Raw genomic sequence first — 14,943 nt, forward strand, 5'->3', positions numbered from 1 at the left:
CTGAAAAGGAGGGACCAAGCCTGGGGGGTCAGTGAACGATGGCCCCAAGGTAGGATGCAGAGAGCAGGAGGACCTGGGCCTGCTTAGGCTGTCAGCTGTATTTGTGTTTTCAGACACTGTAGCTCCAACAGCAAAACACTGAAATTACCAGCCAGAAGCCTGCATTACATACCCTACAAAAAAAAAAAAAAAAAAAAAAAAAAATAGCCTATATATGGTATGTATAGTAAAAATATAATATAGTACTATGGCATGTATAGTAAGTGTGTTGTTAAGAACATTGATCTTTAACACTGACTGCAGTAGATAAGCAGCCCAGTGTTAAGAAATAAAGTAAAAGGGTAAAACTCCTAGTTTCTCTTTAGAAACGTACCTGAACAGTGCTGCTGCCACCCACTGCAAGATAAGCCACTTGTCCAGTTGCAGCAGGTTGTCAAGTTTTACACTAAATATCCACATTTATGTGGAATTCAGTATGGGTCTCCAGGCACAAATGAAACGTAAGATCATTTCTCTCTTACTTTTGTTAGGAATTGCTGATTCCAGCAGCCTGACAGAGGCGAGGCTGCCGCAGCTCCACGGCTCTGTGCATGGTGGGGTTTTTGGTAGCAGGGGAGGGGGCTACAGCAGTGCCCCCTGTGAGAAGCTTCTCAAAGCTCCCCCGGCTCCGAGTCAGGCCCAGCTCTGAGCCAAGCAGCCATGGCGGCTGCCCCTCTGCAAGAATGTATTTAAGAACGGGAACCTGGAAGGAAAAATTGCGAGGGAGACACCTCTGCAAACGCTGAAGTCAGTGGAAGAAAGGAGGGGGAGGAGAGGTGTGCCAGAGCAGAGCACCCCTGTACCCTGTGGCGAGAGGGCAGGCCACCCCCCTGCCACCCATGGACGTTCACAGTGGAGCAGATGCCAACCTGGAGCCTGTGGGGGACCCCACGTGAAGCAGGCGGCTGCGCTTAAAGGAGGCCGGGACTCTGAGGGGAAAAAGCAGGCCTCGCTGCCTGAGCAACTGAAGATCTCTGAAACATTTCCTGTCCACTTCTAGGGGATTTTCCTGCAGAGCTGGACAGGTTATTCTATGTCTCACCTTTCAAATATTTATCAATGCACCAAGTCACAATTTTTGGCTCTGGGTTGAAGTGCTGGTGCTCTCATATAATTCATTCTGACAGTGTTGTTAATATAGTTATTTCCAAGCCCAAAGGAAGATTTCAAGTATTTATTGCTCAACTTCTGATCCACTCTCTTGATGAGAATCTGGCTCTAACAGTATAGGGCCAACAGATGACCACAAAGATTCACCTTTTAGTCCATATATCTTTTTTCATTGCTCCATCTTACTTGAAAAGGGGTCATTGGCTTCCTCAAGATATGCTTGTTACCCCACAACTGATCAGTTTTAATTTTAGGATTAGAAGCTACAAAAAGCACGTAGGTTGAAATAAACATGATAGCTGCTGGGTTAGGGGATAAAAGACTGGTCTCTAGCTACAAAGAAGTACCGAGGACAACAGCAGGTCCCCACCTGCCCAGGTAATTTGTGCCTTGCATGCAAAATGTCCCCCTCAGCCTGGCAGTCAGAGCAACTCCTGCAGCAGTGAGGACACTTCCCAGACCAACAGATTTCTGTGGAATCATCTCAAAATGATTGTTCCCAACACAGCCACTAGTGCAGGCTTCCTGGGTACTGCTGGATTCATTTTAGCACCAAAGGGAACTAAACCTTCCTCTGGAACTTGTCCTCTGGTTCTGACACTGATGCTGCCTCTCTGGCCTGTGGATTGACACAGGGGATCATGCAACAGGCCTCTCAAGGCAGTGGCCAAAAGAGTGCCCGTGCAGCTAATTTTTTTTTTTTTTTCCCCAACAGCTTTAGCCAAAACACAATCACATAAGCTTTGTAGTTCTTTCAGACTTTACAGAAACAGTACACTCCCACCACACCAACAAAAACAGAGTACTCCCGCCTGTTTGCGCCACTGTGAAGTGACGCCACATCCTTCAGCTTTCCTTCGGCACACAGTATCACTGGCTGACAGCTGAGATGCTGCCTGCAAGTACCTCCCCCCACCATGAGGGCAGCTGCACCAGCAGGTCCTTTAAGGGCACAGGGTTAAGAGCCCTACAGGTTTTATTTGACAAAACCAAGGACTCCAAGGCCTGCACAATAACGGGAATCCTGGTGTCCAGAGGGCAAACACAGCAGTGCAGGGCTGCAAGTCCGTGCATCATCCCCTCCCGAGTTCACCTCCATCACGACTCACAGCAGCCTCACCTGCGTGGCCTGGGAGGTGCCCCTGCTTCCCAGGAGTTCAAGCAGAGCAAGGGCAAAAGGCAAAAAATGCCACTGACCTGGTTGATTTGAGGGTGACTGTTAATTAACTAATTGCACACAAATCTAAGTGTAGCTTATCTAAGTATAGATAAGACCAGTACCAAAATCCTGTAATGGGTAGGGAACTGTAGAACAATACACTCTTAACTGGAAACGTCTCCTTTCTTACCCTGTGGAAAAATAGTCTTTCCATTACAAAAAGCAAAATATTTGTTTGAAAGATAATTGTGGTTTTATTTTTCTAAGCTTGCACTTGTGGAACATAATAAATGACCTGATATAATGACAACTTTGCAAAAGAAGAGTCCCCTTCTCCCCAACATCTGGACAGCAATATATAAATATTTACAATGAAAAAATAGGGAAAGGAAGAGAATGAAGTCAACATTAACCAACTCAGTCTGTTTCCACGTATCTGATTTTGGACATCAATTATTTCCTTCAATTCAATCTTAACCAACACTTTCCTTTCACAGTACTGAGGCTTTAACTTCATTTTTTAGATCTTATGTGCAATAGATACACTCCTGCTCTGCTTCTATAGTTTTCTCCTGTACAGTAACCATAGAATTTCCCTACTAAATTTTTATGTTTGTTAAATTTGAAAACAACAAAAAAAATTAAATATAAGTTTGTTTCCTGATACAAAGTTTCTCACGCAGTCAAACACACCACAACACTGAAAATCAGCATAACTAAATGCTGTATAGCTTCTTAACAAGAACATTAGGTCTGGGTCCTACTCTGTTGGCTTTAACAAAAGCTCTCTTCAAATAGAACAAGTACATATAGAAAAAATAACCTTCTTATTTTCTTGTTAAAAAAGGAAATGGTGCTTTCTATAAACAAAAGATGCAATTTCCTTGACACAGATATACGTTACAGTGGAGAGAGCTCAGAAAGCTTCAAATAAAATTGACATCTGTTTAAAAGGATGATTTAAGAAGTTGATTGGAAGAGGTTCAGTCAGCCCATTTAGTCTGGTAATTCTAGAAACATCAGTGTAAAAAAAACTTTTGCTTTCTGCTATACAGTGTCACACAATCACATGACTGAAAACATGTTGCCTGCAGAAATGGTAGACACCGATCACGCACGATTTGGTTGTATTATGTCAACACTGATTGCCGTGTCCAACCAGAGGTTCAACATCCTTCGGATACCGAGGTGCCGTCCTTCGCAGCTGTTTCACATATGTGAGCTTCGTCTGCCTCTACTGCCCAATGACACCCGAAGCCTTGGCTCTCTTGCTTTATAATGTTCGTTGAAGTCCAATCTAAAGCTAAGAAACCGAAGGCTTTCGTCAGAACTGGTTGTCAGCAGGACCAAGAACTGTTGGACGATTCCCTGAAGGAGAAAGAAAAACCCAAGAGACAGTTAAGACAAAATCGCTGGTGTGTTTTGTACAGGGATGCCAGGTGGTGCTCAGGCCTGGCAAGGAGGCAGAAGAAATCCAAGAAAGGGCAAGCACAAGTGTTTATACCCAGTTGTTAGCAAAACACTTATGCTGGATTCATTCTTTCTGCGAAAACCCAGAACTTCATTTTATCTTCAGATGTCTGCCATGTGCATCAGTCTCCAGTGCAAACAGCTCGGTGTTTTAAACCATCCCTCCCTCCCCCTGCCCTGCTGTCCCCCTCCATCTGTCTGAAGGCTCCCAGGCTGCAGGGGAGCTGCCCCCCCCCACCGCCCCGGCCCTCCAGGGCAGCCCCACCATGACTGGGACACTCTTCAGGACCCAACCCGGGACAAGAGGAGACCTCACCTTGTTTCCACGTTATACGTACAACGCAGGCCAGGCCAGCGTTACACCACTGCTTGCTTCAAAAATATGTATTTGATGTAGGTTATACAGCAGCAAGTGGCTCCCCAGCAGAGCGGAGCAGTTGCCAATTAGGGTGTCCGGTGCTACAGACCCAGTAGCTAGACTCTACACATTTGGAGGTGTTTTTACGTGGGACTTGCACTCAGCATGAGGGAGGTACACCTCCAGAGCCCATCTTCCCATTTGGCTCTAGCCAAGGGACTGCAGGAGCTCCACAGCATGCAGGAAAGGAGAGGACTTTGGGAGGATGGGAAGAGTCACTTGAGCTCATTCCCGATCTCCACTAAATACAAACATGGACATGCCCGTAACTAGAGCAACCCGTTACTTCCAAAGATGACCAAGGCTGGCCAGGGAAGTCCTGCACAGAATATCCATAATAGGGCTCAGCAGGAAAACAGTCCAAGCAGACAAAAGCTACATTGTCAACTTATAGAAATCCTGTAGAGCACACAAGCTACAACCCACTGACGGCCTATACTTAAAGGATTTTACTCCATTTTCCTCTGGAAGGGAAAACTGCAATATTTGGACCCAGGAGCAAATTCCTCCCAGATGTGAAGTCCTCACATCAAAGCTCAGGATCTCTACACCCTTCAACAAAAGCCACCAGTATTTTATAATCTGAGTGTTCTATTCTGTTTTCCTTCAAACTTCCATGTGAACTGAACACTTCTGACAATGCACTACTTCAACCAGGGTACCTATAGCTTGGCAAAGCTGTAGGCAACACAGAAATGGATCTGACACAAACCACCAGAGAGAAGGATTGGGAAGTGCTCTGCACGTGCTGTACAGGTACCAAGTCAAAACTATAACTGCCTTAAAGAATGAATTGTACTCTTACAAGGTAAAACAACTGCATGGGTAACAACCCAGCAAAACCTCTTCAACCTCATTCATTTACCTAGGGAAACAATGCATGCTTACATGTTTAGTGTTTGTCTAAACGTGCGTTTATGGATATTAAAATAAGAAAGAAAGTCACAAGAAATATCAACAGCCTGAACGAAGAAAGCAGGCAGTTTCAACATTATTAAAAAAGCCTAACCAGGCATGCCAATGGTTAATAAATAAGAGAAATTAAAAGGTACATTATACTACATGAAGAGCATCTCGTGTCAAAATCAAGAGACGAGTTGGGATAGGGTTTTGGTTTTCAGTTGACCTGGGGTCTAATCCTGAAGGCTGCTGTGGCACACAGTGCTGTGTCCTTCCCATTTATTGCTTTCCCCAAAATCTAACAGCTGATTTTTCAGGGGAATGGCAGCTTGAGAATCAGATATAACAAATTAAGACAAAGCCAGAATATTTAACTTTAAAGAAGATAGCCTGTGCACATTCCCCCAAACAGTTTACCACTGCCCATCTCAGTGTGCTTAAAATCAAATGTTAGGTCCTAAATAAGGATCTGTTCTGCAATCTTTAATAGCAATGACTTGCAAAGATGATGAGAAAAAAATGGAATGCAGGAGGAGTATTTTTTTTTTTTTTCAGAGTACACCAGCAGATAGCTATTACTTCCACTGCTGGAGGTAGGAGAAGAATTACATGAATTCCCCCTTGTCAGGGGAACTTAGGTGATTACAAAACCTACTGTCTATTAAGAAACAGTAAATGCTTCTAAGTAGAGAAGCAAAAAATGAAGACCTAGATCAACAAACTGCACACGTGTATACAGAAGTTACACCTACTCAGTATTTGAAATTGATTTCTACACATCAAAGCTCAGCATCCATATTTTAAAAAGTATAATCCAAGGGGCACCTGGTAAAAGTGAGTGAGTATTCGTAGCTGTGAGCACATTTTGGGTATCGAGTCTTGAAATTCTTTCATCCTCTTGCTCTCTTCCTCATCTTCTGATGCAGTTACACCCCACTTGCCCTACACAGAGACCAAATGAATCAAGAGGTCAAGCATCACATGATGAAAGTTGCTAATTGGGCCACCTTCTGCCCAGCTAAACCACCATTTTTATACAAACCAACCATTGCTGTAAGAAAGCCAAACATGGAGCCTCTAATACACAAAACTATCAGTCACCTTGCTGGTTGCACAGCACGTGAAAGAAATCTGAGGTTGGCAAAGCAGGAGACTCACACCAGCACTGCATGTCCCACAGACTGACAGCAGGGAGGCAGGCATGGAGTTATGGTGCTTTTTGCAAAAGGGTTCAGAATATTAAAGCCTCCTCCATTTCCTTCACCTAAAAGAATCCTAAATTTCTCATCCTCCAAAGCCTACTGGAGACTCTACTCACCTAGGGGGTTTGGGCAAGACAGAAATAAAAAAAAAAAAAAACAAACCATTCAGCACTTTTGTTTGAATTCACTAGCTACTGCTGATGTCTTCTGCATTTGGCCCAACTATATTTTTCATTTTTGCTGTACCTCTAATATGATATCTAAAATCATTCGTGTATCAGAAAACATGTACATCTACCTCAATTTTCACGATCTAGTAATATCCTTACCATACCTCAAGCTCACGCTGTTTTTTCCTCTCTTCAAATTGCAATCTCAGCTGCAACTCCTCCAAAGCAGCTCTGTACATTGCGTCTTGGGCATTCTGAAGCTCAATGATCTGATCAAAAACAGCTCGGAGCTGGTTGAGAAGCACCTGTGAGACAGTTAAGCAACAAAACAATGAAACAGCTGTACAACAGAAGAGCTTTAAGTTACTGTCATTCTACAGAACATGAGTGAATTTAATCTTTTTACACACAGCTGAAGAGACTGTTGTGCAAAGCCCCAAGTCAGTTGTTGAACCATCACACAGCTTCTTAGGACCAAAACCAACTGGCCCACATTGTAACAAGTTTTATAACGAGCATCTGTCAGTGTCTGGGGAGTATGTGCAGAGCCCACCATAATAAGGTCTTTTATCAGAGGAAGAAAAACTACTTCTCCCCTTGCTTCTACAACATAAGAGAAGGTGGTTTCTAATGTGTAAGCTAAGATCACAAAGCTACAGTTTAACATAAAGGAGAAAACTTACCCTGGAATCACTATCCAGCAAGCACCGAGCTATGATTGTGTCTAGAAAAACTTCATGAGCTGCAATGATGTGATCCAAGTCCTGTGCTTGTTGGACCTTGTTCCAGAGTTCATCCCACGAACATTCGAGCACCTGGAGCAATGATTCAGGATTGGGCTGTTTTGATTTGCTAGATGACAAGCTCTTTGAAATTTAAGACACACAACACATACAGAATATTAAAAGTATTTCATTTTTAAGCAACTAATTAGATGGATAGAGTATACCTCAAATGTAATGTAATACTGCATTTGATGAATGAAATGGACCATTTCTGATGCCAGAACGTGACACTGATGCAGCACCCCAGAAAGCTCTGTAAAAAAATCCAAAGAGATGGCATGTTAAAGACTGCAAGGACAGGCACCACCATCATACCAGCTTGGTAAACTTTTTTCTACCAAACTGAATACTTTAGAAAACAGCCACTAATCTTGGATGGTAGCAGCAATACTGGCTGGCAACAGACGAGCAAAGAACACTGCACAATTAACTCCTAGAAAACGTAAGCCAAAGATGACACTTGACTGTGCTCAGACAGTGCTGGAAACTTGCTTAGTATTGTAAACGAAAAAGATCCTCTCAGTCCCAAGAGACCAAAATACACCTAATGTCCCATGTGTTCTTTTGGTGAAAAACTTGAGGCCACAGATTTCCAGTTGCTTCTGGGGCCTCTCACATTTCTTACCATTAGCCTTCAAACCACAGGCAGCATGTTTTTGCATTACTTAGCTACGCTGAGACCAAAAGAGAGGGTGGTTGTGACACGGGTAGGAAATCTGTGGCTCATGTGGTCCAGGTTCAATTCCCTGTTCCATGAGACACCCACAGACAAGTCACTAAGGGCCTCAGCTGCTCACTTGCAAGAGGAGGTTCCTCTGATGCAGCAGGGCAGTATCAAGATTACCAGCAACTGCAAAAATTCTCTGGAATGAAGATACTCAGCCTTCTGGAATCAGGCAGATACCCAAACAGAGAATGTAATTTCTAAAAAGCTGCCAAAGTAATTTGCCACTGCAGACAAGCTGTGAGACTACTACAAAAGGAATCCTACATTTTCATATCTTGGAATGGGTGCTGGGTTTCTGTGGCATGGGTTTTTTTGGTAGCTGGGGAAGGGGCTGCAGCAGTGGCCCTGTGAGAAGCTTCTGAAAAGCTCCTCCAGCTCCAAGTCAGACCCATCTCTGGCCAAGGCCAAGACAATTAGCAATGGTGGCTGCACCTCTGCAAGAATGTATTTAAGAAGGGGAATCTGAGAAGGGGTGGGGACTTGTGAGGAGATGTTGGGAGAAGGATGAACACCCAGGTCAGCGGAAGAAAGAAGGAAGTAGGGGAGGTGTGCTGGAGAAGAGAGCAGCCCTGTATCCCGTGGTGAGATGGCAGGGCCACCCCCCTGCCAGCTATGGAGGTCCACGGTAGAGTAGAGGTTGACCTGAAGCCTGAGGAGAAAGCCACTCCAGGACAGGTGGCTGTGCTTAAAGTAGGCCGGGACTCTGAGGGGAGAAGCGGCCCCCACTGTTGTGGTTCGGCGCTGGGAGGACGGCAGCATGTGGGGGTGACCCACGCCGGGGCAGCTCAGGAACGGCTGCAGCCTGTGGGGAGGACTCACACCAGAGAAGGTTCATGAAGGACTGTCTGCAGTGAGAGGGGAGCCCCGGGGAGCAGGGGAGGGATGTGCGGCGTTCCCCCACCTCCCGAGAAGGAAGGAGCAGCGAGCTGACTGTGACCCCCACCCCCTGCCCCTGCACTGCTGGGGGAGCAAGTAGAGGCATCGGGAGCAGAGCTGAGCCTGGGAAGAAGGGAGGGGTTGGGGAGGTGTTTTTGGATGTGGTAGCATTCTCACTGTCTCCACCTTGTCTGTTAAGTGTTGTCTTTGTTAGCATTTGAATTAAAGTGATGTTTTGTTCCCCTAAGGAGTCTGTCTTTTGCCCATGACCATAATGGGTAAAGCTGCTCCTCCCTGTCCCTTAGAGGGATTCTTTGAGGCATTTCTGCTTTATTTTCTCCTTCCCATTCCTGACAGGGCGAAGGGGTGAGTGAATGGCTACGTGGTGCTCAGTTGCTCTCTGGGCTCAAACCATGACCAAGGACCATTCAATTATTTGAAAGATATTACAACAAGCTACTCTGTTCTTCATTTCTTACGCCTTTGCAGGAAGACTATCCTTAACACATTATGCTGCATTTACTTTAAATAGGATCAATGAAAAAAAAATAAATTTGAGGGGTGGCTAAACAACAGAAATTCTTCAGTGCTGGCAAGTTGGATACATCTGTGCTTTTTCTCCCAATGACCGATAGGAAAAGAGCGAGTTTGACACTACTGTCTAGAAGTACTCCTTTAAAGCATTAAAATCCCTGGCTGTAAAGACTTTTGGGAATTGTGAATAAAGCTATCCTTGAAAATTAATGCTACCTCTTTGTGGTTGAAAAACAAAGACCCTGCAGTTGCTTCCTCCTATCAGTTACTGTCATCCCTTTGGTGCTCTGTGACTGGAAGGGCAAGGTACTATATTTTGGAGGGAGAGAGAGAGAATAAAAGCAAATTCTACTCTGCTTCATAAATCAGTGCTGGGGGTGGACTCTCCACGTATTTCAGAAAAAATTATATTTGCAGCTTCCAACTTAGACATGCCAGTGAGTAAGAAAGACTCCTGTCCCTCCGAGCAGAAACCAGTACAGGTCTGTGTAACCGTACTCTCTTTTGTGAGAGGCACCAACTGAGAAATACAACACTCGGCTCCTTCTGCCAGCAATAGCTGTAATGGTTTGGACAGCATTTTAAAAGTCTGCATTACTTAAAACATAGCCAAGCTTAAAGGAGACAAGCAACTGATATTTTACCTACAGATGATATCTCCATGGCAAAGAATAAGAAAGGTTTCCTGAAGAGGGTGGGGAGGAGGAGGGAAGACCAAAAGGCCCGGAACTTCCTTCTGAGAACAAAAGAACAAATAAAATCCTACCAATGGGAGGCAGCTCCAGCCTGAAGACCTTCAGGTGATGAGAGTAAAACCTGTTAACTGCACCCCACTCTTAAAGGGAACAGAATCCATGAATGCAATAGACCACTAGTTTTGAGTCAAACAAGCACTTATTTGGGATGGGAAATGAGAGTAAACTAAAGGCCACCTCACAGAAGCATAAAGGAAGCCTAGTCATCCTGTACCATTTCAGAGATCAGCCTTGTGCACTACAGCAGACTTTACAAGGGCTTGTTTCCCAGTGACCTTCTGAGGCCAAGTCGTCCACTCCCACCCACCAAATAGTTCCTAATTATAAAAACATAAATATGTATTTGTAAATGTTATTGTGCCACAAAAAGAAGCGTAACCCTCAATAGCTATTTTTTTTTACTGAGAGAAACGTAGATAGGTAAAAAAAGCCAAGAATGAGCCAGTACAGATGCTCACAAGTATGACTATATTCTCAGCTGAGAAGTAGGATCTAAAAGTCCCAGTCCATTAAACATACAACAGAGCTAATATGCTTAAGAGCTTTCCTATTTCTTCTCAAACATCTGTTTCTCCTCTTACCCTCTTCTGTTCTTAGCTAAGCAAAAGTACAGAGAATGAGTGATGGTAAAACTAGTAAATTCAGAAGTATGCATGTGTGAGACTTACTACTTCCAGCACAAGAAAGAGGGAGACACAGGGTACAGATAGGAAGGCATCAAGGAAGATAAATAAAAAAGGATGAAGAATAACGGTCTTTTTCCAGAGACATGGGGTGTTTCATTTGCTCACTGCTACAAAATCTCACAACCAAGGATTAAGTAAAACAAAACAGGAAGCTTCCATTTACAATAACGCTATTTTATCTTCATCATCTACCAGTAAACAGTCATTCAATAGGAGCAACAAAATATAAAAGTCATCTGTCCAAACAAATTCCGCCCCTCCACTCCCCACACACAGTTTAAAATAAGATGCAGTCATCTAAATTCAGCTTACAAATGCATCATTCATTTGGGCCTCTCTCACCTGGTATGCTTTTCAGGAGCTTGGCATTGCACATGTGCCCTTTCCATATATCAGTAAGAATATACTCCATTCGCTTTGCTCTCCAAAGGAAATTAAATACTCTTAGATAGTGGCTCATGCACTCACGTGTAAATACCTACAAAACAAACAAAATATTAGTACAAATTTAATAGACATACCATGTGTTCTGAAGGACTAAGAACCTCTTCACAATCCATCTTATCTGGCCCACGCAGCTTATTCGTAAATATCAAAACAAAATCCCTGGAAAACCCAGAGCTTTTGGCAAGATCCTTCCTCAAGGGCTGAACTGAGTTACCTATCATTCAAGCTGACATAGAGCACTGCAGGAAGTGTAAGAAGGGGTGAACATGAGAAAGCCTAAACATTTCACACTCTTCAAACTACATATGAAAATACCTTCTACTGGTTAGACTCACATTTTGATATCCTGTTTTTTAAAAAAAAAAAAAACAACGTTCTTTACAAGTTCTTTATAGAGGCAAAATGCATTCTGATCAGTAGTGCAGCTATTTTCTCAGTAGTGCTAATGAACACTACCTATCAAATTTTATTTAGACAGTACAAATAGGTTCTCCTGAAATAGCTTCTTCGGTTCCTTGCAAATTATCTCAAATTAGCAGCTACAAACTAGTAGTAATAGAAGAAGAGGAGCACTCTGTTTATTAAGTACTTGCTAAAATCTCTGCTGGAAGAAATGAATTACTGATTTTCAGTAATGGTAGTTTTAAATGTAGCTTTTCAGCACTCACAGTTAATTTAAAAGACTGAGAATTTTGCCCAACTGTTTATACAGCGGGTGCATCTTAGATACCAAAAAAAAAGAAGCCTCTCTGATCTTACACTCCAGAATAAAAAAAAAATTATGTCAATAAAAAAAATATTTAGCAATTCAATTCAGCATCTGAGACTTGTTCACAGCCAGCAGTACATGACATTACCGTTGCTATTGGTCCATCAACATGATAGTCCAAGCTGAAGACATCCCATCCAGTGTCTCCAGGAGATACCTGTAGTTTTAAAAAGATATGCTACTTTCAGTGTATAATCAGAGTATACTAGTGCTGAAGACCAGCTCTTGCTTACTCTTCCATTCTCCACAGACTATAATAAAACAAACATCCACATCAATATGAGATATAGGAGTTCCTTGTCGAAAATAGCAGATTAAGCAAAAACGAATCGATGTTTGGCACAAGGGTGGGATTCATCTTACCCAAACGTTCATGTTTGTAATGTCAATGTTCTTCCGTGGGAGCTAGGTAAAGGAAATGAAGGGAAGGAAAACCTGCTTAGGCAGGACTCAGCCTAAGTTACAGACTTATTTCAGATGCTACAGTTCATCAGGTAACTCCCACCTCCACGACTGGTGCTTTCTCATTAATTCAAGTTTCTTATTAGAGTTCTCCTTCATGAAACGCGCTTTCATGGCGTCCTTCTTTGTAACTGCTGGTGACACAGACTACCCCCCAGATTCTTTTAAGAGCAACAGCAGGAGGAGCTGTCTGCTGAACCTCAAATCAGGGTCACCAGCATCAATTACTGCTAGACCCCAAATACTCAACTTCGTATTGCCAATGAAACAACTGTAGACCCACAGCTTGATATACAAATAGAGAACAGATGGGAAACGGGAAAAGATGACTTATTAAATTAGGCTTACGTAATTCAAAGTAGACTTCAATGAAAAGAGGGAGAAATGCATTTACTATACACATGTAAAAATTTTGTTTCGTACAAATGCCTGCATGTATACACACATGAAAAAAAAAGGTATGTTTCAGGTCATAGTCAACATGATGCAACAGACCTCCAGAAGTCGAACATCCAGTCGTTTCAGAATCTCAGGATTATCAAACTGGGCATTAGTTGCCCTCACTGCTGTTTCAAGGATTCCAGTTAGATTATGCTGATATAAGGTTGTAGCTGGTCGTGCAAGCTCTGGCCTGGTGGTTATGAAACAAACAGTCATAGCATATTACTGAGATATTCTGCAGCAGCAATTTGGTAGCAACTGCAGCACACAGTGAAACACTTTCTGACAGACTCTCAAAACCTCTCGCATTACTCTTTCAGTCTTAACCATGAAGCAAATCCATGAGCAGAACACGTCTATTCATATGCAGCTCTACACTTGACCATCAGCATGAGGATGAGGACTCCATCCTCATTTAATGCCGGTAATTTGAAATTAGCAGGATTGCTAGCATAACTATTCTGTAATTTGAGTCGCATTCATATCTAAAATGAATCAGATTACATAATTAACACATTAAACAAGTAATTTCATTTCAGTCTTAAGAGACTTACCGATAGCCATCTCATGGGCTTCGAAGTGCTGGCAGAAGCACAGGGACCCACCCCTTCTATGTAATTTAAACGTTCCAAAGAGTTGAAACACCCCAAGTAACAAGCACCTTGTACTACTACTCCCCCATGATCAGTACTGGAAAGCCCTTTGCTACTTCTGCCTCGAATGTAATACTAACTCCACAAACCAACCTTATTCTCCTTCACACTAGTTTTCAATTTAAAAAGCAAGGTCATGTACAAATCAGGACCAGACAATGTTGATTTTGATTTACAAACAAGTTAGTGGAAGCTCTATTACAAAGCCTGCTTTCTAGAAGGCTTTATAAAGAACATTTTTGATAGACTTAAGTTTCATCAGTAGCACCAGCACGTAAAAGCAGTGAGCTCGCAAATACACTTTAAGAACTGAAACTGATACTTGTGGGTGCACCTAAATGCTTCAAACAGAGGCTGGTGAGGCATCAATTACATTTTTAAAAATGGATTGAGCAGTTTTGACACAATGTTTTGGACCAAACACCTCCAAAACATAGAAGCCTAACATTCACAGCAGTGCTAACCAGTGGCATCAAAAGTAACAGAACTTTTCCCACTAAACTTGATGACAGGAGCGAGAGGAGCACTGACATCCTCAAGGCTGTCACAGGGTCAGTGTAAAGATATCTATATTAGTACAACTCCTTAAGACATTCTGAAGTGATACTGTGTATACTTCCTACCAAAAGGAAGAACAAAGTTTAAGCCTCAGGGTCAAAGAAATTAAACCCAAAATAGAACTTAGAAGTTGTTCAATTAAACCTTTGAGTAATAAGATACTTAAAGGGTCCTCTTCCAAAAGCAAAACAGTTTCTGTGCTGATCATGCACATTTAAAAGCATCAGAAGTTCGGCATAATTACCCCTCCTACTCTCTTACTTGAGCAAGTCCATTAAATGCCTGATAAAGTCTCCTTGACCAAGTAGTAAGTAGCGCCTCATGGCCTGCATGTGTTCCAGTAAATTGTACTTCTTATTGAGAACATCCAACAAGTATTTGCTGGTCTCAAAATAAGCTGCATCAATTTTCTCTTGAAATGCATTTTCCAGATCTGTGAACAAATCAGCAGCTAAAAAAAAAAAGTTAAAATTAAATTAGTATTTTTCCAAAACTGAGGCATACAAGCTTTGGAACTGAAACATAAAGGCAGAGAAATTGGTATTTATCCTGATCCACTGTATTACACATTTGGAATAATAAAAGTGAAAGCAAGTCTAAAGCCCCACATACTACAAAATTATTACTTTTAACCTGTGCCCAGCCTGTACTTTCCAGTAAGACCTCATATTATTTAATCACTTTCACAAAGAAAGTGTTGTGGTTTTTTTTTAGTGTGATGAAATACTACAATTTACAGAACAAAATAATTTGAAGGACATCTAAAAGCTCAGTGTTAGGGA

General features: G+C 42.5%; 1 protein-coding gene across 2 annotated transcripts in view; it reads right to left on the reverse strand.

The window, feature by feature from the left end:
• TUBGCP3 (tubulin gamma complex associated protein 3) overlaps positions 1 to 14,943 on the reverse strand; it is a 68,781-nt gene that overhangs the window by 8,711 nt on the left and 45,127 nt on the right. Inside the window, exons 14-22 of one of the 2 annotated variants that reach the window (XM_042806093.1) lie at positions 14,423 to 14,612; positions 13,005 to 13,140; positions 12,136 to 12,204; positions 11,174 to 11,309; positions 7,418 to 7,506; positions 7,152 to 7,283; positions 6,633 to 6,773; positions 5,922 to 6,038; positions 2,543 to 3,676 (exon numbers count right to left, since the gene is read on the reverse strand). In XM_042806093.1, coding sequence (XP_042662027.1) covers positions 3,518 to 3,676; positions 5,922 to 6,038; positions 6,633 to 6,773; positions 7,152 to 7,283; positions 7,418 to 7,506; positions 11,174 to 11,309; positions 12,136 to 12,204; positions 13,005 to 13,140; positions 14,423 to 14,612 — 1,169 coding nt within the window. In that variant the 3' untranslated portion in view covers positions 2,543 to 3,517. Of the gene's footprint in view, positions 1 to 2,542; positions 3,677 to 5,921; positions 6,039 to 6,632; positions 6,774 to 7,151; positions 7,284 to 7,417; positions 7,507 to 11,173; positions 11,310 to 12,135; positions 12,205 to 13,004; positions 13,141 to 14,422; positions 14,613 to 14,943 lie in introns of those variants that run through there. The other variant, XM_042806094.1, reaches the window with a different exon arrangement.

Source organism: Tyto alba, unplaced genomic scaffold, assembly GCF_018691265.1.
Source record: "Tyto alba isolate M040663 unplaced genomic scaffold, T.alba_DEE_v4.0 Super-Scaffold_45, whole genome shotgun sequence".
NCBI lineage: Eukaryota > Metazoa > Chordata > Aves > Strigiformes > Tytonidae > Tyto > Tyto alba.